The sequence below is a fragment of the Ursus maritimus genome, unplaced genomic scaffold (assembly GCF_017311325.1).
Source record: "Ursus maritimus isolate PB19 unplaced genomic scaffold, ASM1731132v1 scaffold_33, whole genome shotgun sequence".
In the NCBI taxonomy this organism is placed as follows: domain Eukaryota; kingdom Metazoa; phylum Chordata; class Mammalia; order Carnivora; family Ursidae; genus Ursus; species Ursus maritimus.
Genome location: NW_024425897.1, coordinates 13,025,700 through 13,047,493, shown reverse-complemented (window position 1 = coordinate 13,047,493; position 21,794 = coordinate 13,025,700). Strand labels below are relative to the sequence as shown.

Sequence of the window (21,794 nt, the reverse complement as noted above, 5' to 3'; positions counted from 1 at the left end):
TGACCTTTCTAAAATATGTAGGAATGAGAAAACACCTCCCTTGGACAAGACAGACTTGCAAAAAATGGCCAAAAACGCCAGGAGCTCCCTTTCCAGGGTACACCACATATACATTGTAGACTCTGGGCTTAGCACTTTACACGCATGTCATCTGATTTTATCCTCTCCCAAACCACATCATGTGGATATAAAGCTGCAGAGTTAAAAAAGTTCAGAGCACTGGCCAAGGACCACGATTACCTGGGTTTAAAACCAGTCTTGGCCACTTACTAGTAAGTGACTTAACTTCCCTGTGCCACACCTTGCCCATCTGTAAAATGGGGATATGATAATAGCACCTACTTCATGGGGCTGTCGTGAAGACTCAGTGCGGTAATGGGTGTAAAGTACTTAAAACAAGGTCCAACACAGCTGGCGCTCAGAGCATCCCACCGCCATCACTGACAGCATTTTACAGATGAACACTGAGGTGCACATGGGTTAACTGCATTGACTAATTTCACTTGGCTGAGTCCATGGTGGAGCTGAATTTTGGACCTTGGTCTGACGGACTTTTTGTTTTTTAATTATTTATTTGAGAGAGTGCAAGTGAGGTGAGCGGCAGAGGGAGAGAAGACTCTCAGCAGGTGCTGAGCCTGACGCAGGGCTCGACGTGGGGCTCGATCTCATCCGAGATCATGACCTGAGTGCAAAGCAAGAGTCGGATGCTTAACCGACTGTACCACCCAGGCTCCCCTGGTCTGACAGACTCTTTTTTCTTTTTCTTTTTATTTATTAGAGTGAGAGAGAGAGAGAGCCGGGGGTGGGGAGGGGCAGAGGGAGAGAGAGAAGCAGACTGCCCCCTGAGCAGGAAGCCCATCAAGAGGCTCGGTCCCAGGACCCCAAGATCATGACTGGAGCCAAAGCAGACACCCAGCTGACTGAGCCACCCAGGCACCCCGATCTGACAGACTCTTTTTTTTTTTTTTTAAGATTTTATTTATTTATTCGACAGAGATAGAGACAGCCAGCGAGAGAGGGAACACAAGCAGGGGGAGTGGGAGAGGAAGAAGCACGCTTATAGCAGAGGAGCCCGATGTGGGGCTTGATCCCGGAACGCCGGGATCATTCCTGAGCCGAAGGCAGACGCTTAACCGCTGTGCCACCCAGGCGCCCCTCGATCTGACAGACTCTTAATAACAACCCCATTGCTCCTGGGGGTTCCAGGATCACCTGCTCACCACACAGGGTCCTACCCCTGCACCCAAAGTTCCTGCCCCAAAGTCAAAGAAGGACTTGCCCTTTATGGTCCTATTACACAAACAGATTGCAGGCTGGTTCCTCAGACACCCACACCCATGCCTCAAAACCCACGTAAAGGCCTTTTCGATAGCATTTATCACACTGTATTGCATGATTTGCTTTTCTGGTCATCTCCCCCCGCTAAAAGAAATGGCTGCCATATATTTTGGGTCTCCTGTGTGCCCGACATCTAGATGCAAGCATTGCCTCACTTAACCTGCACAACAACCCGGCAAGTGCGTTGATCAGACTTTTGTATAGATCAAGAAACCAAGGCTCAGAGCGGTGAAGGCATCTGATCCATGGTACACGCTCGGGATGCAAATACCCGTCTCTCTTGTTTGTTTGTTTTTTAAGATTTATTTATTTGAGAGAGAGAGCAAGCGCATGTGGAGGGAGAGAGAGAGAATCTCAAGTAGACTCCCTGCTGGGTGTGGAGCCCAACGCGGGGCTCCATCTCAGTTGAGATCATGACCTGAGCCAAGATCAAAAGTCGGACGCTTAACCATCTGAGCCACCCAGGTGCCCCAGGGTCTGTCTTATTTGCGATGTGGGCTCATCTGTGGCGCTGTGGGACCTTTGACTACTAACAATTACGCACTCCGCAGGGGTTAAACCCATGCCATGCTCTAGGGCCCATACTAATCGTTTCACATGCATATCTTCTTTAATCCTCAAAACATTGCAAATAGATACTGTTATTATCTTCTCCTTTTAGAAGAGGAAACGGAGGCTCAGAGAGGTACAGAAACCTGTCCAGGGTCACACAGCTTACAGATGGTATAGCTAGGACTCGAACTTAGTAGAAACAACATCTATGGACCATTCGCTGCCTCTGTGAACAACTTCAGACACAAAGACCATGACTTACATGCTTTTGAATGTTCTCAACATAGTGTTGCTGAGTGTCCGGGATGCTAAATGAATATTTACCAAACATACTAGTGATTAAATGAATGGAACCCTCAATGTCTCTCCAAGTACCCATGCAGGTTCCCTGGGTCTGTGCATCGCATGGGAGAGCTTTCGAGCATGTCAGCCAGAGAAATGGAAGCTGACTTCCTCACCATAAAACCTCGTTCCGGTTGCATGGGTCTGATGAAATATTCTTTCTTGAGCCAGATGGTTTTGCTGACACTCCTTAAAAAGTTTGTGAGAATCCAGAGAAAGAAAGGGGCCATTAACTGACAACAGGCCAGGCTTTCTCTGCTGCCGGTCTTGGGCTATTCGATGTATCAGCTGGGCACAGAAATGAGCTGTGAACATCTCTCCCTGGAAATGCTTGCGGCCACAAATCAAAAATCAGTCTTTATGGGGGAAGAGCGTGGAGACGGCTGTTGGTCACGTATGGGGCTTTCCAAATATACTCCACATCCCCAGAGCTGATAGGAACTCGTATGGGGAGGTCACTGTAGATCATCAGACCAGTTCCATGTCAGAGTCAGAACTGATAATCTGGCCGCACGAAGAGGAAAGAAGAAATGGTGTTCTCCGTCATGAGTCTTAAAAGTGCTCTGGTCTTTGGCTATTAGTCTGTTACCTCTGGCTGCAGAACAAATCACCCCAAGCGCATTGGCTTTATCATCTCTTGCAGGTTGAGAATTTGGGAGCCATCTCGCTGAGCAGTTCTGGGTCAGGGCTTCTTAGAAGGTTGGAGGCAGGGGCGCCTGGGTGGCTCAGTCGGTTAAGCATCCGACTCTGGGTTTTGGCTCAGGTCATGATCTCAGGGTCATGAGATGGAGCCCTGCGATGGGCTCTGTGCTCAACGGGGAGTCTTTCTGAGATTCTCTCCCTCTGCCCCTGCCCCTGTCCACTCTCTTTCTCAAATAAATAAATAAATATTAAAAAAAAAAAAGGAGGAGGAGGAGAAGGAAGGAGAAGAAGAAGAAGAAGTTTGCAGTCTGGTGAAAGTGGGACTGCAGTCTGTGGAAGGCTTGACTGGGACGTGACTTCCCTTCCGAGTTGCTTCACCCACACGGCTAGCAAGCTGGTGTGGCCGCTGGTGGGAGGCCTCAGTTTCCCGTCAGGTGGGCATCTCCTCTGGCTGTTGGAGCGTCCTCATGACATGGCAGCTGACTTCCCCCGACGGTGAGATTCAAGAGCTCAAGGCAAGGCTGCAATGCCGTTTATGACTCAGCTTTGAAAGTCACACGCTGTCATTTTTGTCCACTCAGGCCAGCCCCAATTCCACAGGTGCCACAGATGCGTTAGGTGTTCACTGCAGCGTTGTTTTGAATAGTAAGAAGCTGGAAACAACCTATGTATGCGTCCTTCTGTATGAGAACCCACACAGTTGAATAATGATTATCTACGTGCCTATGCCCCGGGAAAGAACCGGGAAGCTGTCGTCGCGACATCATCATGCTTAGCGCTCTGGTTCTTCCTGTGGGTGGGCTGAGTACTATAGGTAGCAAATTGAGGCTCGGGGCACCCAAATGTGGGACCAATGAGGGAAGGAAGCTGGCTCTTCATGTCTGAATTCACCCGGCTGGGCTGCTCTCTCCTTGACACTCCCAGAAAACTGGAGCTGAGCATTTTGGTTTCTGGAACACCCCTTTAACCAGGCTGGCTTCTAATCAGAGCTTTAGCAGCCGCCTCTAGGGTTTGATTCCAAGTAGCAGATGGTCCTGCGAGGTGTCAGGGATTGCTTCTCATTCCCCTCCCCAATCCTCTCTGTCCCCTACACCGATTAGGACACTGAGAGTCTTCTGGAACACCCAGGCCAAGCAAGAGCCACAGAGATATTACCTCGTCCTGTTAATTAGAAACAGACGTTTGTCCCCTGCTCCCTCGCCCCTGCACCAGTTCAGTGAGAAGTGACCAGTCATTTTTCTTGACCCTCAACACATTAATTATCCAGGGATTGCAAAGAAAAGGAGACCATTTCTGGAAGAAATCTATGGCCCCATCTGTCCCTATTTCCCTGAGGCTCCCAGGACTCAAACAGCTTTTAAAGGATGCAGATACAGTTTCCTTGTAGCCAGCTTGCTTCGGCCTCCCTGCAGCTGAAACCAAGGCCTTTCCCAGGGCCTGGGACAGTGACATCCCTCAGGGGGAAGAGGCTGATGGGGTGAGAGAATTGGATGCTAACTCTTCCTCTGCCTCGGTCAGTAAGCCAGAGGTGACAGAGAAAAAGAGCAAGACTTTCTGCTATCATTTTAGCACCACTGGAGCAGTTTGGCAAATGAGCAGACCCCGTTTTGATTTCCATCTCTGCCAAAGACATGCTGTGTGGCCTTGGGCAAGTCACTCTGCCTTTCTGTGCCTCCATTTCCTCACCTTTGAAAGGAGAGACTAGGATTGCCTGGGTGGCTCAGTCGGTTGTGTCTGCCTTCGGCTCAGTCATGATCCCAGGGTCCTGGGATGGAGTCCTGCATCGGGCTCCCCATTCAGCGGGGAGTCTGCTCCTCCCTCTCCCTCTCCCTCTGCCCCTCACCCCATTCGTGCTCTCTGTTTCTCAAATAAATAAATCTTTAAAAACAAAACAAACCGAAACATAAAATAAAAGGAGAGACTAATGGGGCCTATCTCTCATGGTTGCCATGAGGTTTAACGGGATCACATTTATTATTTTTTTTTAAAGATTTTATTTATTTATTTGACAGAGATAGAGACAGCCAGTGAGAGAGGGAACACAAGCAGGGGGAGTGGGAGAGGAAGAAGCAGGCTCATAGCGGAAGAGCCTGATGTGGGGCTCGATCCCAGAACGCCGGGATCACGCCCTGAGCCGAAGGCAGACACTTAACCGCTGTGCCACCCAGGCGCCCCTAACGGGATCACATTTAAATGCTTAGTCAAGTCAGGGCACCTGGGTGGCTCAGTTGGCTAAGCAACTGCCTATGGCTCAGGTCATGATCCCAGGGTCCTGGGATCGAGCCCCGCATCGGGGTCCCTGCTCAGTGGGGAACCTGCTTCTTCTTCTCCCTCTGCCACTCCCCCTGCTTGTGCTTTCCTGCTCTCTATCAAATAAATAAATAAAATCTTAAAAAAAATGCTTAGCCAAGTGTAGGGCACACAGTCATGGTCGTCAGGCTCATACTATTGCAGATTCATAAGGCTGGCTGCAAGAGCAGATGCCCGCTGGCCTAGACGGAGCCTTTGTGAAATTAAGGAAGCTGAACCACTAGGACCTCAGATTTCTCATCTCTCAAGTGGGGACACACAAGACATACCCTTGCCGCTGGGATGTTGAGATCAGCTGGTGGATCTGGTGTAGACTGTCGAGCGGGTTTCAAACCCTGCCTATTGGACCTGATTGTATTAAGTGCACCTGCTCTTTGCCTTGGCCTTCAGCCATGCCCCCCAACCCTGCCCGAGATGGTGTGCCTGAAGGCTGGTGGGCATGCAGGACCTGAATCTGGGACCCTTGCACTGGAGGCCAGAGGGCTCAGGAGGTGTGGGCCATGCCCGCTCTCCTCCAGACTGTGTACCATGGGCCTGGTAGGAGGAGGAAGGGCGTGGTCCCTGGGGTCCCCACCAGGAGGTCAGCGGTCCTGTGAGGAGGTGGAGACGGCGGGCAGGGGAACACACTGTGGGCGGGCAGGTAGAAGGCAGTGCTGCCCAGAGTCCACCTATCTGGCCCAGAGTGACCCTTCCCTGCCCCCTGGGGCTGCAGAAGCCATCCTGACACTCTCGTGCCACCCCGAGAGGCTTTTGTTCCCACAGGGGGAGGTGGGGGTATGGGTGATAGGGGCGCTTCTCACCTGCCCTTTGTGAGCTTCTAACAACATGCCAAGCTGCTGACCTTGTGTTTCCCCTCATTGCCCTTTCCCGGGTATGGGAGGCCGATTGAGCTCCTGAAATCACACAACGCACGGTGTGTTCCTGGACTGGCCACTGTCACTTCCTTCATTCAGCAAACAGATCTGGGGCTGGAGTCAAGAGCTTCCCTTTTTCACTGTATTGCTGGGCAAAGGACAGTCGCCTCTCTGAGCCTCTGTTTCCACATCTGTGAAATGGGGATGACAATAGTGCTGCCCTAGAGTTTTTAGGATTTAATGAGAAAACAAGGCCCTAGGTAAAAGGGGCTGTTAAATTCTCTCCTCCACCACCCCTCCCAACCCCCCCTCTGCTCTAGGGAGACCCCTCCTGGTCTACCCAGAAGCCCAGCCCTGCTGGTTGTTATGCGGCTGAGCAGGGAGAATGGCTCAGGCCACAGCTGGAACCAGCAAGATACAGACTCTGTGACCTTGGACAAGTCACTGGCCCTCTCTGGGCCTCAGTCTCCCCTTCTGTGGAAGTCAGGAGCTATACAGTAAAAGCTGAGACAGCAGTGCCTGGTACATTTATGGAACACTTACTGTATGCTCCACCCTTCACCTGCTTCTCAACAATTCTAGGGGGCACCCGTGTCATCGACAGCCCATCGTCCAGCAAGCGAGGCTCAGAGAGGTGGGGGCACATGTCCACAGGCACACAGCCAGGAGTAGTGGTGCTCAGCTTGTATCCCACTCTCCTGTACGAGTAGCTTCCTCTCTTGGGGTGTGAGGCTAATCTGGAGGGGCTTCCATTCCCGCTCCAACCCTCCCCCCTCTCTTCCAGCCTCTGTGGGGGGGTGCTCTCTTGGAGGGGCAGCTGCCGTCCCAGCTCCACTGAACTCAGCACAAAGCAGTGACAGGGCCGAAGTCCCGTCTCTACCGAGTCAGGAGGTCTGATGGAAAAACACCCAGAGCCGGCCCCGGGTGGGGGAGGGTGCTCTGGGAGCTGCTTTGGTTCTCTGGGCCCAGAGCCAAACAGCCACAAAAATGAGATTCGGGCCCTTCCGCAATCTGAGCACCTAACGTGTGCCTGGCATGGAGCAAGGCCCTGGGGTCAGGTAGAAGAAGTGGGAGAACTCACCCCAAATCACAGAAGCCCGTGTTTATGGGGGACTTACAAGGTGGACTCTCATTTAATCCTCACCACCTTGAGTGATCAGTGCTCTTATTATCCCCAAGTGACAGATCTGGAAAATGAGGTCCAGAGAAGGAAAGTGATTTGTCTGAGGTCACACAGCTAGTCCGTGTAGGAGCTCAGATTGGGAACACTCGCAGCCTGACTCCGGGCCTGAATTATCTCTCTACAGTACTGTTTCCTGAACACCTACTATGTACAGTCATTGTAAGTCATCTCCACCCCTCCCCACAGACTGTAACCCTATTTTACAGAGAGAGAAGTGGAGGCTCAGAGAGGTTAGGTAACTGGGCCAAGGTCACACAGCCAGGAAGTGGCAGAGGAAGATTCAACCAGGTTTGCCTGACTCCCCCAAACCTCTCATGGCCCAAAAGGGGAAAAGTGATCAGCTCCACCATTCATCATTTTATTTATTTAACCATTCACTGAACAAATACTCATCGAGTGCCTCTTATGTCAGGCACAGGGTGGGCCGCAATAAACCTGACCCAGCCCCCAACGTAAGAGGCTCCCAGTCTTGTACACGCCCATGGGGTGCTCAGACTAAATAGCCCTCTCTTTTAGACTCGGGGGCATGCTATTAGGGATGGCTTTCTGGAAGAGGTGGGTCTGGAATTCTGTCTCCTTTCTGGCTGGGCGACCTGGGTAAGGCATTTAACTTCTGAGTCTCTTCATCTGAACAATGGTGAAAACAAAGCCGGCTTGTCTGGTATGGCTCAAGAGGTGTCACCTGTTATACCAACATCAGGATCCCAACCGAGGCTCCACTGCCAGGCAGAGAAAGTGGGCGGAGGGAAGAGGTGTGATGTCACTGGGGTCTAGGCTCTGGCAGGCAACAGGCAGAGAGTGCCGAAGCCCTTGGAAGGCAGGAACTCAGGCAAATGGGTGAGGACAGCGCAAAGGCCCCAGACAGGGTGTGGCCTCCTTGAGTCTAGGGCCAGAACTGTGACCTCAGCTGGACCCCCCGAGGCTTCCAGCAGGAATGAGGCCACGGCTGGGGGCGTGTGCCCTGAAGAGGAGGGGACCTGGTGAGGTGTTCAAGGACTAAGAGAAGCAGCAAAAGGGGTTGTCGGTGGTGGAAGGTTCTGGGCTTAAAGCTCTAGTGTTGGTGTCCCCTGGATTCAAAACCAGGTCAGACACCCCTTAGTGACCTTAGGCAGGTGATGTCACTTATCTGAGCCTCCTGTTTCTTCACACTTGCGTTCCCAGCTCGATGTATGAAATCAGATATTAACAATTATTTTATCTGACAAATGCATGTAGAGCACATATCTGGGCCTGGGGCCATTCTAGGCCCTTTATGCACGCATATTTTTTAACGAGAGGTGTGTGGCACAGCGAGCGGCTGGCTCATACACCACGAGGGCAGCTACTGTCACTACAGACATCATGTGATTTTGATACAATGACTGTTTTACTTTCCAATCAGGAAAAACAACAACAACAACCAGGAAAGCAAATTCCATTTTGGGAGCAAGATGGGGCCGTCTAGGGCATCTCTGGGAGCCCAGCTATGAGCTAGAACCAGGATGAGAATTCGGGGTGGGGGACAGTCCTGCTAGGGCCGTGCACTTGGGCTCTTCTCCCGGGACCTCCAGGAAGAACACTGGGAATTAAGAACCGCTCCCTATGGGAAATGCACCGGTCCCGGAAGCCTTCCAGACACAGTGTGTGCTGCGTGCCTGCGTTCGTCTCCGTGCCTGTGCACGGGCATGGACATGTGTCCTGCGGGGGTGGCTGGGGGCGGTTTCGAGGAGGTTTCCCAGGTCACCGTCCAGCTCCGGTCTTGCTCCGTCTTGCGTCCTCTCCACCCCGGCCTCCAGTGCCCGTCCACGGCCCCGCTGCCAGCCGCCAGCCACGGCCGTCTGTTGTGGCAGATGTTTGGCTGTGCCATGGCAACCCCAGAACAGGATGTGCCTCTGGATCGCGGCAGGGACAAGCCCACGCTCACAGGCCGCCCACGCCGTTCCCTTCCCCAAAGGCTTATGGCAAAGAACCACTCGGGGCCGGGTCGGGGACGGGCGGTGTTTGTGTCCGGAGAGAGGCAGAGCCAGCATCCTCCGTCATCCAAGGGTTCCGTGGCAAGGGATGGGGAGGATGTGTGTGCACATCCCAGGGGAGTGCCCCTCCTCCTGCTGCAGGGGCCTTGGGTTTGCTTCCCTCTGCCCTTCAGAGAGATGCTAAGGAAGCAGGGTGGGGAGGAGAGGTTCCCATCAGCAGGGTCTGATCTGTGCGTGTCCAACCACCATCTTCCCCACTGTTACAGCAATGGCTCACGGAAGGACTACTTTGTGTCACGACCTGTGCTAAGTACTTTATATAGCAAATAATACTAAAATTCGGGTGGGTGTACTTGGTGCTAACTACCCAGAGCTAATCTTTAGCACAATATTTTAAGGTTATTTTTGTTAACTTGGGAAACTGAGTCACAGGGAGGTTAAGTCACTTGCTCCAGGGCACAGAGTACCTAAGTCAGAGAGCTGGGACTGGAACCCAGGCCTATCTTGCCCCAAAGCCCTTGACTGGACGGGTGACACTGCCAGGGCCGGCTACATAATTTGCGGGACCCAGTTGCAAAATGAAAAGGCCTGGTCTTTGTTAAGGAATTATTAGGGATTTCAGGGTGCCTGGGTGGCTCAGTCGGTTAAGCGTCTGTCTTTGGCTCAGGTCATAATCCCAGGGTCCTGGGATGGAGTCCTGCATCAGGCTCCCTCTCCCTCTCCCCCTCCCCCCTGTTTATGCTCTCTGGTTGGTGCTGAGTCCTGTGCAGTAGCCGCCCGTGAAGCCAACCCTGGATGCTACCTCACCACCCCCCAGATGCTCCCGGGGGGGCCTGAGCAGCCCGGAGAAGCTCACAGAGCAGGAGAGTGAGCCACGGCAGCCTGGGAGCGCTCTGTCTGTTCCAGGGGCCGGGACAGCTCGCCAGAGGGGAGCAAAGACCTCCTGCAAAACGCTGTGCTGAGTCTCCCAGAGCCACGAGCCTGGGAGCTTACACGGCAAAGTTTAGCTCAATACAAAAGCATCCTTTTATTAAATCTTTACACTTCTCTTTCTCATTATAAAAGTAACAGAACTCTGTTGCAGAGATGCTGGAAGATAGGTAAAAGGAGGAAATAATATAAACCTTGAATCCTACCTGTCTGACTCCATTTCTGTTAGCAGGTGGTCTATTTTCTTCCTGTCGTTTACAGAAGGGCTTTGTGTCAGGACCCTCAGGGATGAAACAGATGGCTTCCTCTTTGTCCCCAGCACCTGGCACATGGCAGGGGAGCCACGAAGTGGGGGAGGGGGAGAATGCCGGAATGGATGGATGTTATAAAGGGACCTGGCTTGGGTGACCTTTCAGACGCTTCTGGACTCCGAAACACTCAGGAATTCTTAGACTCATCGCTAATGCCCGGTGCTGACCTAAGGTTTGGTCCAATGAGCCAAGCTCTTGTTGGGGTCCAGAAGGTGGCAGGCTCCACCCCTGCCCCAGAGGGACTTGGTTTAGGCAATCACAGGTGTCCCCAAACTTTCCAGGCCTCGGTGAATGAAACTAGGACACCCTTTCAGAGCATATTTCATTCATTCACTCACTCATTCACAACCGTCAAATATTTATTGAGCAGCTACTATGTGCTCAGAATCGCACTAAGTACACTACGGGCTATTTTCTTTGGGGAGAGGATGATGGGGTAGAAAGTATATGAATTTGGAGTCAGGCACCCTGGGCTTTTGTCCTTTTCTGGCTGAGTGGCTCCGACCCTCATTCCCTAACCTGAGCTTCCAGCTCTTTGTTTACAAAACGGTGTCAAACCTGTTGTGAGGACCAACTCGGTCATACATGCGAAACACTTGCAAGGAGTCGATGCTCAGTGTAGGCTCCTACCTTCCTGCCTCCATCCCCTCCAACCCTCCTACCAGGACCAACAAGAACAGCCCCCATGCTGCAGCATGGATGGTGGACCAGGCAAAAGGGGGTTGCGTACGTTAGCAGCTCATTCTCAAATCCTTGCTCCATGAGGTAGGTAGAATTGTTCTTAACCTATTTTGATATCCGACTTCCAAACTAGAGAGAGCTCACCACCTCCAACATACCCAGGAGAATCTGTCTCTTAGCATCAGGGCCCTAGGCACCCTTTCCTATGCTGGGAGGTTACACCTGCCAACACCAACATTTTATTTGCTGGAACAGTTTACAAAAAGAGGACTTCTGAGCTGAAATGGGACCCTTTACAACTATACTTCAGGATGCATGAGCAGTTTCCCTTTAAGGGCAAAAAATGGTGGACAGGATTTGGGAGAGACACACACACACCTTGTCTCGTCCAAACAGCCTTTGGAGCACGACGTGGGCCAGATTTTCCGGGGGCTGAAGGCTTCATTCCTGACTCCTGTGTTTTCTTGCTGATACCTATAGGGAGACCAAGAGGCGTCTTCAGGTTGCTTTTTCTACTTCTGGGGTGGGGACAGCTCTGGGAAATGTTTCAGGTGGGAAGGAGGCAGTACCTCCCGGCTTCATCACTCCCCAGATGTAACCGCGGGCAGACCACTTGCCCTCTGCAGGCCTGTCTCTTCATGTGCGAGCTGCGGATCACATCAACAGGGCTGTTTGGAGGACTCTGGGATTCCTTACCTAAAGTGCAGGGTACATAGAAGGGCTGGTAGGATCTGCTCCGTCGTGCTAGGGTACAGGATGTGTACGTGGTGTCTTCTGGGTGGGGTTCCTTTGGAAGCTGTTGACAGGTACCTAGAGAAAGGGCTTCCCAACAGACCATGGAGTGAATCATGAAATGCCGGTCATTCTCCAAGCCCCGCCTTCTGGAGCCTCCTCCAAGCATCTCACCTAAAGGGGCTTCTCCAGACGTCAACACAAGCAGGGGGGGTCCTCCTCTACGAAACTACCCCCGCTAGAGGCGTGACCTGGGATCACACTCAACCTCAGGATCCTTAACTCCGAGGATGAAATCTGGGTAAAAATCAGCCAACTATGGGAAAGTTCTCCTAGGGCGCTGGGTAAATGGAGTATCCGACAAGTTTTGGGAACACCCGTGTTCTGTTAGGGGGATGTGGGTGTTGTCTCTGGGAAGCATGTGTGGAACAGGATTGTAGCTAGCAAAGTGGAAGCCTGGCCCATTGCATCACACTATTTTGATGGGTTTTGTGCTTGGCCATTAGAATTCCCAAGGAATCCATCGGGAACAGAGTGCTAGGCCGGTTCCCCAGGCTCTGATTCATGTTTGGAGCCTGAAGAGAATTTAGGAGGTGTGCCCAGCCATGCCAACGACAAAGACTGTCCTGAACCATGACCCTCCGTGGTTTGGTTTCAAAAACATCTTAGAGAAAGGACTGCTCGGCAGCGTGCTGGCACTAACCACGGGATCACCCCCCCCCCACGCCCCTTAACCTTACGCTTTGATTTCATACCCCATCAATAATCCCTAACCATAATTTGGCTTCAAATGTAGATGTGTCTAGAGGACTCCATGTGCTAATTGGCAAGTGAGAGTACTCAGACCTGCTAGACAGCTGTAATTCTTGCTCTCAAGTCATCAGCTTGCATTCTGGTTTATCCATCAGTCTCCCGTGAGTCCAGGCGACAGACACAGCAAGACGACACAAAGTGTTTCTTGGAGCCACAGGCACTGGAATTGAGTGGTCATGCCAAGGTACCTGTGGCCGCCAGTAGCGCCCACCAAGCATGTGTGTACGTCACAGCTCCCAGCGGTCCCGGCAGTCGGGGGTGGGGCCGTGCAACTAGGTCTTGCCCGCTACAACATAAACATAGATATATCCTATCTAAAGGCAGCGACGAATGAATGTGAGTCCCCGTGCTCTTTACCCTGAGGCACAACCAGAGCAAAGAACACCAAGGTAACAGGGTTCAAAACGCAAGGAGCTCAGTTTTGTGAGTGGCCAAGGGAGGAGGGCCACCCCAAGGGTCCTGACCTGCAGTGGACTGGGACCTGGGCATGAGATAAGCCTTTGTCGTGTGCGGCAACTGAGGTTCCCTGGGCTTCCTGCCTTGGCCACCAGCAATAATTAGCCTCCACAGTCTCCCCTCCCATGATGTGTGGCTGGACTAGCTTACGTAGTGGTGTCGAACACACTCTAGCTTTCTGCTTTCATGCAACAAGACACACCACCCAGAGTCCAAGTCCCTCACTGGCAGGGAGAGTTTTTGGGGGGATACAACCCACAAGCGGGCCTGTTCTTCCTTACTAATAAAATCAGGGGGTGGAAAAACAAGACAATTCCTAGAGGAGCTAACATTTGTTCCCTTGGTTCTTTTTTCCCTCGAATGTGTCCGGGTTTTTACAGCACAGGGCTCAGCCCAGGGTAGGTGCTCAGTAAAGACTGGCTATCAGGACGATGCAGACACGCTGACTGACTTGGCAAGGACTGAGGAAGAGGCTTCCTTTTGCACGAGTTCACAGGTCATCAAACGTTTATAAAGAAAAAGTTTATTTTCATCACAATAAGCACACAGACTATTACAGGACACACCAACAGAAGTAAAAAAAAAAAGTGCATTATGCATCTTCTACTGCAAATTCACAGTACAAAAGATACTGCCTTTTAAATATATAATATAAAAAAAAACACGAAGAAAACAATAGAATAAAAAAATCATTGATATCTTAACGCAACACGCTGGAACCCACTGGCAGCTTCTGAAAACCAAAGAACTTATCTTAGAGAGCTCCTGATTTTGCAGGGGGCTGGTGTCTGTCCCCACATTTGGCTGCACCGAGCGCAGGACACCAAGAGGAGAAAACGGGGAGGCCTAGGTGGTAACACATCTCTATTAAACAAGAGTACAATTGTGTGATGGGGGGAAGGGGGGAGGTGCCACCCCCAGCTGGCTAGCAAACCAGATTCTGTGCTTTCCTTGCTCCTGTGGGACACACTGTGAGCCAGTGCCTGCCTCGCCTGCGGGACCACCAACGCTCCTCGGACAGTTGCGGGGGGCACCGCCCACCCCCGCATACGACTGCACAGATGAGTACAAGTACGGGGAAGGGCAGGCTCCAGCCCTCACGCCAACCACCACTGACAAGGCAAAGGTCCGATCACAGAAGGTGAGAGCTTACCAGTTTCCCATAAATACACAGTATTTGTAAACTATTATTAAGGCACTCAATTGTAAAACAATAATTACAGTGTCGGAAAAGGGGGAGGAAGCAGCCACCTTCTTGTGTGGCACGGCCAACACAAAGGATAGCAGAGGGGCTGGAGGGCTGGCAGGAGGAAAGACTCCTGTTGAAGAGACTGCCTGAAGCCAGGGCCGGGGCACCTACCGCTAGACAAAAAGGGGGGGGGTGTCAACGTCCAGGGTCTACCCCGAGTGGCGCTGCACACGGCCCCACTCATCGGTCAAGGTGATCCACTTCGTACTTGCATGTGTGCGGATGGGAGAGCAGTGGCGTCAGATGATCGGATTCAAGTGGCGTAACGTATGTGCATATGTACGTCTGTGTGCAGAGTGCGCGCACACACAAAGGTATTCAGTTGCAGGGTACACAATAAAAAGACCAAGTAGCTGAGCATGGCGGGGGGGGTCCATCAACTACCCCTGTTTGGCATGCGGCATTGGCAAGACCCTGTGGGATGCGAGCGGAGTGGGCGAACCCTCACTGTGCTAAGTGTCACCGATCCTTAGCCTGCCCGGCTCTCCTGCCAGAGGTCATGTGGTTGCCCTCCCTGGGTCTGGGGAAAGCTCTGCTAGGTGGCCAGCCAGACGAGGGTTGTGTGGAATGTATTCTGGAACAAAGCATTTCTGGTCACCAGAGAGCACATCTTTCTTCAGACACCTTGGGTAAAGGTCACTTATATGACCTTGCCTAAATGATGCATCATTTCTTCTCACTGGGGAGAAACAGCCCCAGGGGAGCAGGGGGTCATGAACGTTCTGGGAGCTGGCCAGTATGGAGAGACAAGAGTGCCGAAGCAGAGGGCTGTCCTGAAGCTGCTAATTCTATTGCACCTTTGGCCCTACCCTGTGGCATCCTCTGGGCTCTTCCAAGAAGGAAAAGCTTTTAGAACGGGCTGGAATGGTTTTTGGCTAGAGGGGTGGCGTAGAACAGAAGGGAAGGTTGGACAGTGCGGCCACGTGTGAGCAGCTGGTGAGGGATCTCACTGCATGACAGACAGGGTGTCACTACCCAGGAGCGTGCTGTTCAGCACCCAGAGGTTGGCATGGGTCCCCAAGAAGAGATCAAAGAAACAGGGAATGCCAAGAATAAGAAGCCCTGTGCTGAAGTTCTTCTGCAGCGACCATTGCTCCAACACCCTAACATAGCCCCAAGGCAAAGAAAGTAAAATCAGCATTATCGAATCATGGTAAGAGGGCAGCGTGGTCTCTCCTCTCTCTGGAACCAGTTTCCCCCTCATACTTAACAAAGCTTGACAAGAAGACCCCCCCACGCCACCCTGGATCAATGCAAAATGAAGATCTAGGGAAGTTCAGTCTAGCTTGCAGCATGCCACATGAATTACAGCGAGAGAGAGAGAGAGAGAGAGAGGGAGGTGAGGTGGTCATGACACGCAGTTCAAGACTCAGGGAGATTATCCAGCGGATCTAGAAAACTCCCGTTCTCTATTTCAACAAGGGCATTCCCTGCAGATGGTGGTCACCAGGATCAATGACCTTCACAGCAGAAACCCCCGCCTCTCACTCGTGCCCCCCACATTCGGCACGTTCGCCATCAGCGAAGATTCCAGATGGAGCACTGGCCAAGATGCGGCATTATCTTATGGCACCGACTTTCTTTTCAGAGGCCAGTGTGAGTCTGTCTTTGCCAGGGTGCCCCCAAGCCTGGCAGAACGCTCTTGCCGATGGAGGTCTTGGAGAAAAGTTTGTATCCTTTCCTCCAGGCCAGAGTGTTATCCATCCAATCAAGAACGCTCCCATTTCACTTTGATGATGGGGACCTGGGCCCTGGTCTGTGTAGATGCTGATACACAAGCCGTGCTCGTGCAAACGGAAGGGTCACCAAAAGCCGAGGACTCACTCAAATTTGTAATCCTCCTCCTACGCTTTCCAAGTTAAAGTTTGCAAGAACGTACTGGTCTCACACACCAGACGCGGTTAAAAGAGCAACAGAAGCCTGTCAGCATCAAATCTAAAGGACCATCTGACACAAAAATGCAGCCACCACGTGAAATTTAATTTGGCAAAACATACCGGACTCGGTATGTTTTTTGGGAATGATGTTTTTTTGGCTGGGGGTAGGGGGGAGCCCAACAGAGTTTCCTAAGAAAGAAGCAGATAATCACCTTTCAAGATGATTTCAACGGACAGGGGTGGGAAAACAAATTCCTATAAAATAACATTATGTTAAAAAAAAAATAGCACTGGGGAGGAAAAGTTTCTGGAGAGACGGTTTCTGCACCAACTCTACCCACTAGTTGAAATGTGCACCACCCTTGTCCGCCCTTGCTCCTGAAGACCCTGCCTGGGGTGCTGTCTGGCTGCTCTGGGGGACCCAGGTCTGACCACTGTTAAGATACAGGACGACAGCTCCTTCAGCCACTTTCCAAGCTTGGCTGGCACCGGAAGGCTTCTAGTCTCACTGAGTAAGTCTGGCTGACAGCTGAGTGCAAGCTGTACTTGGAGAAAGCTTCGGCCAGCAGCGCCCCGCACCTACACAGCTACCCCCACCCCGTAGGAGAGCCACGCGGGGCTGGGCGGGCAAGGTCTGGGTCGGGAGGAGGCAAGGGCTGGGCCTGAGGTGTCCAAGAGGCAGGGGAGGCCTTTGACTTTGCCAGTTTCTTCTTGGAGGGCCCTGGGCAGCCGTGCGTTGTCAAATAAAACCAAGGGTCGGCAAACCTTTTCTATAAAGGGCTCGATTGTTATCTTAGGCTTTGCAGGCTACGTGGTCCCGGCTGCACATTAGGTGGTTGTTTTTAATAACCCCTTAAAAATATAAAAGCCATTCTCAGCTCATGGGTCTGTATACCAGAGTTTGCGTACTCCTTAGACGAAACCTTTCTGCCTCACTACCAAGCCTCTTTTCTCTCTCTCTTCGAAATACTTTTAACAGCCCATCTTGCTGACCAGCACCCGCGGACTCCCTCCACCCATGCCTTGAGCCCGTGGCAGCGAGACGGGCACAGCTCACCTGATTCTGAAAGCCCCCCCCCCCGCAAGCCCAGGCCAGGACTACAGACCCCTCCTCTACTCTGTCCTCACCACTAGAAAGAGCCAGAGAGAGACAGGGGGCAGTATCCTCATTGAAGGAAGGGGCGACCGTAAACATAAGCGAAGCTTTTCAATGGTCTCGTTTCTCTGAGAAGCTGCTGCAGGGCTGTCCCTGGAGAGGGACTGGCAGAGCTGCTCACGACGGATTAAAGCTCCCTGTCCCCCCCAAACATGCTCCTGTGACCTAATGAGCCCAAGGGCCTGGGCTCCTGGCAGGACAAGCCACGTCTCGGAACCACCACCCCCACGAGACGCTTGAGCACTCTCAAAGCCTCAACCCCACGCCATCGGGTTCAGCAGCAGATGTGACGCAGTGAAGCTTCGTGGGTCCTTCTCCCCAGACTGGGGGCAACTTACACATCACCATTAGCCATGACTGAGGACGTCACACGTGCCCAGCCCCGTCCTCACCCCAGTGCTGGCCAGACACACATCACTCCGCCGTGACAACACACCAGGACAAGGAATTCAACTGCACAGATGATCTCCACACACCACGCAGCCGGTACAACAACAGCATTCGACAGCCTTGTCTAACTTCACCTAGCGGTGCTGGGTGCAGCCGACTTAAAAGTCTTAACACTTTTTGGGGTCCCCACCAAAAAATAAAAAAAATTAAAAAAAAAAAATTCTCTTTTGGAAAAATCTTTTCTGACACAGCATTATTCCCTGGAAGGAGCCTTGGTCACTACTGTATTTTAAAAATAAAAAGCACAGCAAGAACAGAGGTAGGACTTATATTGCCATCCAAGGGCTTCCCCGCGAGGGCCTGAATGAGCTAGGAACGTGCACCGTGGTGACGGAGCCATCACTGCGACCACTCTTCCGCACGGTGCAAATGGAGTATTCAGGATGTGTGTGCATATCTGTGTATGCTCTTTCGAAAACAGGATTCTTCCTGAAAACACGGGACTTGAGGATCGGAGTTTTGTATCTCCTGGCCGACGGCTTCTGGCTCTCCCGGGCCACCCGACTGGCATCGCCCCCTTTCTTCTTGTGCTGGGTTATTCTTGTTCCCTCTCCTCCTCTCGGCGGCAAGAGTGGGGAGTGTTCGAATGTCAATCACTTAGGAGACATCACGGCCAAGACCCACGGTGAAACGAAAGGAGGGACCACGTGAAAACACACGTCCAAATACAGCAAGAGGCGGGTCAGCTTTTGCTCATCCACGAGGGGCTTCTCAAGTGTTCTGAAGCAGATTTCCCTGACGGTTGAGAGGTGGTGGCTGGGTTCCTTGGGGTTGCCTGGGGCTCACGCGAGAAGGCAGACTCGCTCGACTTGGCATCCCGGGAGTTGGTGAGGGTAGATGCATCCGCCTCGCTGGACAGGTCCTCAGTCGAGAAGTTGAGACTTCCAAGCTTGGCCAGAGAGTGTGAGCGTTTCAGCGGGGACGAGACGGTGAGGCCTGCCAGCCGGAGCCGGGTCTCGATCTCCTGCGTCCGCTGCTTCACCAGCCCGGGCTTGCCCCGGACACTGTGGATGCTGTCACTGCTGGAGCTCCGTGTCAGGTTGGAGCTCATGGAGGAGGAGGTGGGGGTGTAGCAGATGGTCTTGAGGAAGTCTTTTGAGAAATGACTAGTGTGATCCATGCGGCCGAGGAAGGGAGTGGGGCTCTTGAGTGGGGTGCCTTCGAATGGAAGGGGGATGGCCTCTGACTTCTCATCGCTCCCAGCGAGGCTGGGCAGAGCCGGGGGCCCTGGCAGAGGGATGGGGGCCAGATCAGGGTTCTCTTCGGGGATGCTGGCCTCCAGCCTGCTGGTGGTGCCATCCCTACAGGTAGACGCCGGGTCTGCGGGCGTGCCCTTCAGCCTCTCCAGTTCTTTGGTGTGCTTTCGGACCAAGCCCGCCTTTTGCAGCTGAATGATGGATTCCTGGTGCTGCATCAGGTAGCTGTTGGTTGCCGGCTTCTCGGCTTCTTTGCTGAACAGAAGCCGCAGGTCCTTGGCCGGTTTCAGATCTTTCTTGGGTGGCAATTCCTCCTTCGCTACTTCCATGCTCAGAGGGTTCTTATCACAGTGAGAATTCTTCAAAAGGAGGGACTTTGGCAGGACTTTTTGGGTTTCTCTGGAAGGTTCCAAAAGGCTAGCTGGTAGTTCTGGGACAGCTGCAGCCCCGGAGCCACCGACGTCTGACCTTCTCGAGCCTGCTGGTGGTAGGAACGGGGGACTTTCGCTTGGGCCAGAGGCCAGTTTCTCTAAAGCTCGGGACCTGCTGGACGTGTGGGCCACGGGGCAAGATGTGAGGTGGGGCAGGAAGGTTGGCTGGGTACAGATGGCGGGAGCTCCAGGGTTCTCGCCCCGCTCCCTGAAGGCCTCAGGAGCCCCGCCGGCTAGAGGGTACACACAGTCGGCACAGGATTTGTAGGAAGGCTTCACCTTGTTAAGGATCCCGAATATAGCATCGTGCTGGAAGGGGACAAGAACATGGTGAGTAGACAACAGGGAGCCAGAGGCCACAAAACACGAGGGGGGCGTGCAGTGCGGCCGGGCAGGCACCGGACAGGCAGCGCCCCCCTTCAGTGAGTGCAGGAACACAGGCCTCTCGGAACCCACTCGGCCACGAACAGTGGTGGTTAGGGATGCTCAGCCCAACTTTCCAGAAGCTATGTGACTACGATCCTGGGCAAATCTCCAGCCACACGGCCAGCACCGTCAGGTGCAGAACCTGCTCAACCCCACCTGTGCCATCTCACGTGTCTCTCCCTTCCTTTCCCTTTCCCTACTGTGCTCGGGTAGTATGCAGCCTGAAAATGGGGCTCTTCCCTTCTAGCGCGAACAGCGTGGCTCCAAAGAACTACCAGCTAGCCACTGGCTGTGGTCTTCACAGTAAGCTGGTCAAAGGCAAAAATGGCTTTGGAAAGACTCCAGTATAGACCCAAACACGGGCGCTCACAGTCCCGGATGAGCGAGTCAGGCTGAGGTGGGTTTTATATACCAATGGGGAACATGTTTGCCTTGTTTTCTGAGGAAAGCCACCTGCCTCTTGGCAAATGTGACCTGCGCCTCCACGTCGTGCCCTTCCGACAGGCAGGGCAACAGCTCACTTCCCTCACACGCCCATCGACAGACAACAGGGCTGCTCCTATGCGCTGAGGTGGGGAGCCGACCCTCTCCCCTCGGACAGTGGTTTAGCTGTGAGATTCCCAAGCTGGCCTAAAACAAAGGCTTCTTGGCAAAGAGCAGCTGGTCCATGTTTCTCCCTGCCCCCTGCCCATGGCCCTGACCATCACGGCCTAATTCCATCCTGCATCACAGACGTAGGTCCCCCAAGAGAAGAAGTCATAGGGTGGTCCAGTACTGGAGGAATTGCAAGGAAACCCAGCCATGATTCCTACAGGCTGCAGGGAGCATATGGAGAGTATGTGGTGGGGGAGGCGGGAAGCCAGATCTCCTATAAAATCCTAATGTAGTCAGGATTCCTGGGGCCAGCTTCCAGGTCAACCAGTGAGACCTGAACACCCCCAAACTCTTCACCCAGAAATTTTTCTGAAGCTCTAAGTTTTCTCCTAAAACCTTTAGAACCTAACATTCTAAAATGTGGGAGAACATCCCCCGGTAGGAGATTTAAGACTGACTACCTTTCAGAGCCCAAGGAGCGATAGGGTGGGAGCAAATTCACTCGCCCAGCTCATATTCAGGGAGTGCCTGTCACATGTCAGGACGTGCGTCAGGCACAGGGGCTGCAAACAAGACATGGTCCCTGCCTTCAGAGGATCTAGCATGGACCAGAACACTGAGTGACAAGCGTCAGGATGGAGAGGAGTGAGCTCAAAGTCTTCTGCAGAGGAAAGGCTTCCCTGAGGAGCTGAACCTCCGCTGAGACCTTTAGGACAAGCAGGTGCTGACCAGGCAGAGGGGAGAGAAGGCACAGTCACCCTGCTGCTGAACCCCTCAGCAATCTGGCACCGTAGTTAGCAAACAAGTGTGGAACAAGTGAAATGAGTGCTTGTCTCTTGGTCCTATTGCCTGGAGAACCTCACCCATTCAATCCAATCCGGCCAGGAAAGGCAGGCTGTCCTCCTGTACCTTCTTACCCACGCTTCTCCATGTTCTTCATTTCCAGGACCCACCCGGTGCCATTTCAGACTGATGGACGCACTGCTGTCCCGGACAGACGTTTTGTATCATTTGTCTTTATGGGTATTTGCTCTTTGAGGGAAGGGTGAGTGGTGGGAGAAATTCATGAGTAATTAACATCTGGTCTGGAGGTCGCAGATCTCACTTCCCATTTCGTTTGTATTAGAACATGGGAAAGACAAAACCCTCTGGATATGGGAATGCATTTCTGAGTGCTCTCACTTGTGAATCACGACTGTCTCGGAAGGTGGGCGCGGAGGCCAGGGGAAGTGAAGCTCCTTGGGCTCAAGCCATGGCAAGAGCTGGTACAGAGAGAGGGTGGGACTTGGGAGCGGGCGGCACAGCACACCCCTCACAAC

At 52.7% G+C, this 21,794-nt stretch overlaps 1 protein-coding gene and 1 long non-coding RNA gene across 4 annotated transcripts in view; both read right to left on the bottom strand.

Moving 5' to 3' along the window:
* Window positions 1–10,246: 10,246 nt before the first annotated feature.
* LOC121100057 lies at window positions 10,247–13,125 on the bottom strand. Its single transcript, XR_005831793.1, has 3 exons — window positions 11,792–13,125; window positions 11,474–11,569; window positions 10,247–10,425 (listed from the first exon to the last, which is right to left on the bottom strand). It is a non-coding gene; the product is annotated as an uncharacterized LOC121100057 (long non-coding RNA).
* A 478-nt stretch (window positions 13,126–13,603) lies between these two features.
* SSH1 (slingshot protein phosphatase 1) overlaps window positions 13,604–21,794 on the bottom strand; it is a 60,643-nt gene continuing 52,452 nt past the window's right edge. For all 3 annotated transcript variants that reach the window (XM_040619818.1, XM_008707635.2, XM_008707636.2), the window contains one exon: window positions 13,604–19,764. In XM_040619818.1, coding sequence (XP_040475752.1) covers window positions 18,511–19,764 — 1,254 coding nt within the window. In that variant the 3' untranslated portion in view covers window positions 13,604–18,510. The remainder of the gene's footprint in view (window positions 19,765–21,794) is intronic.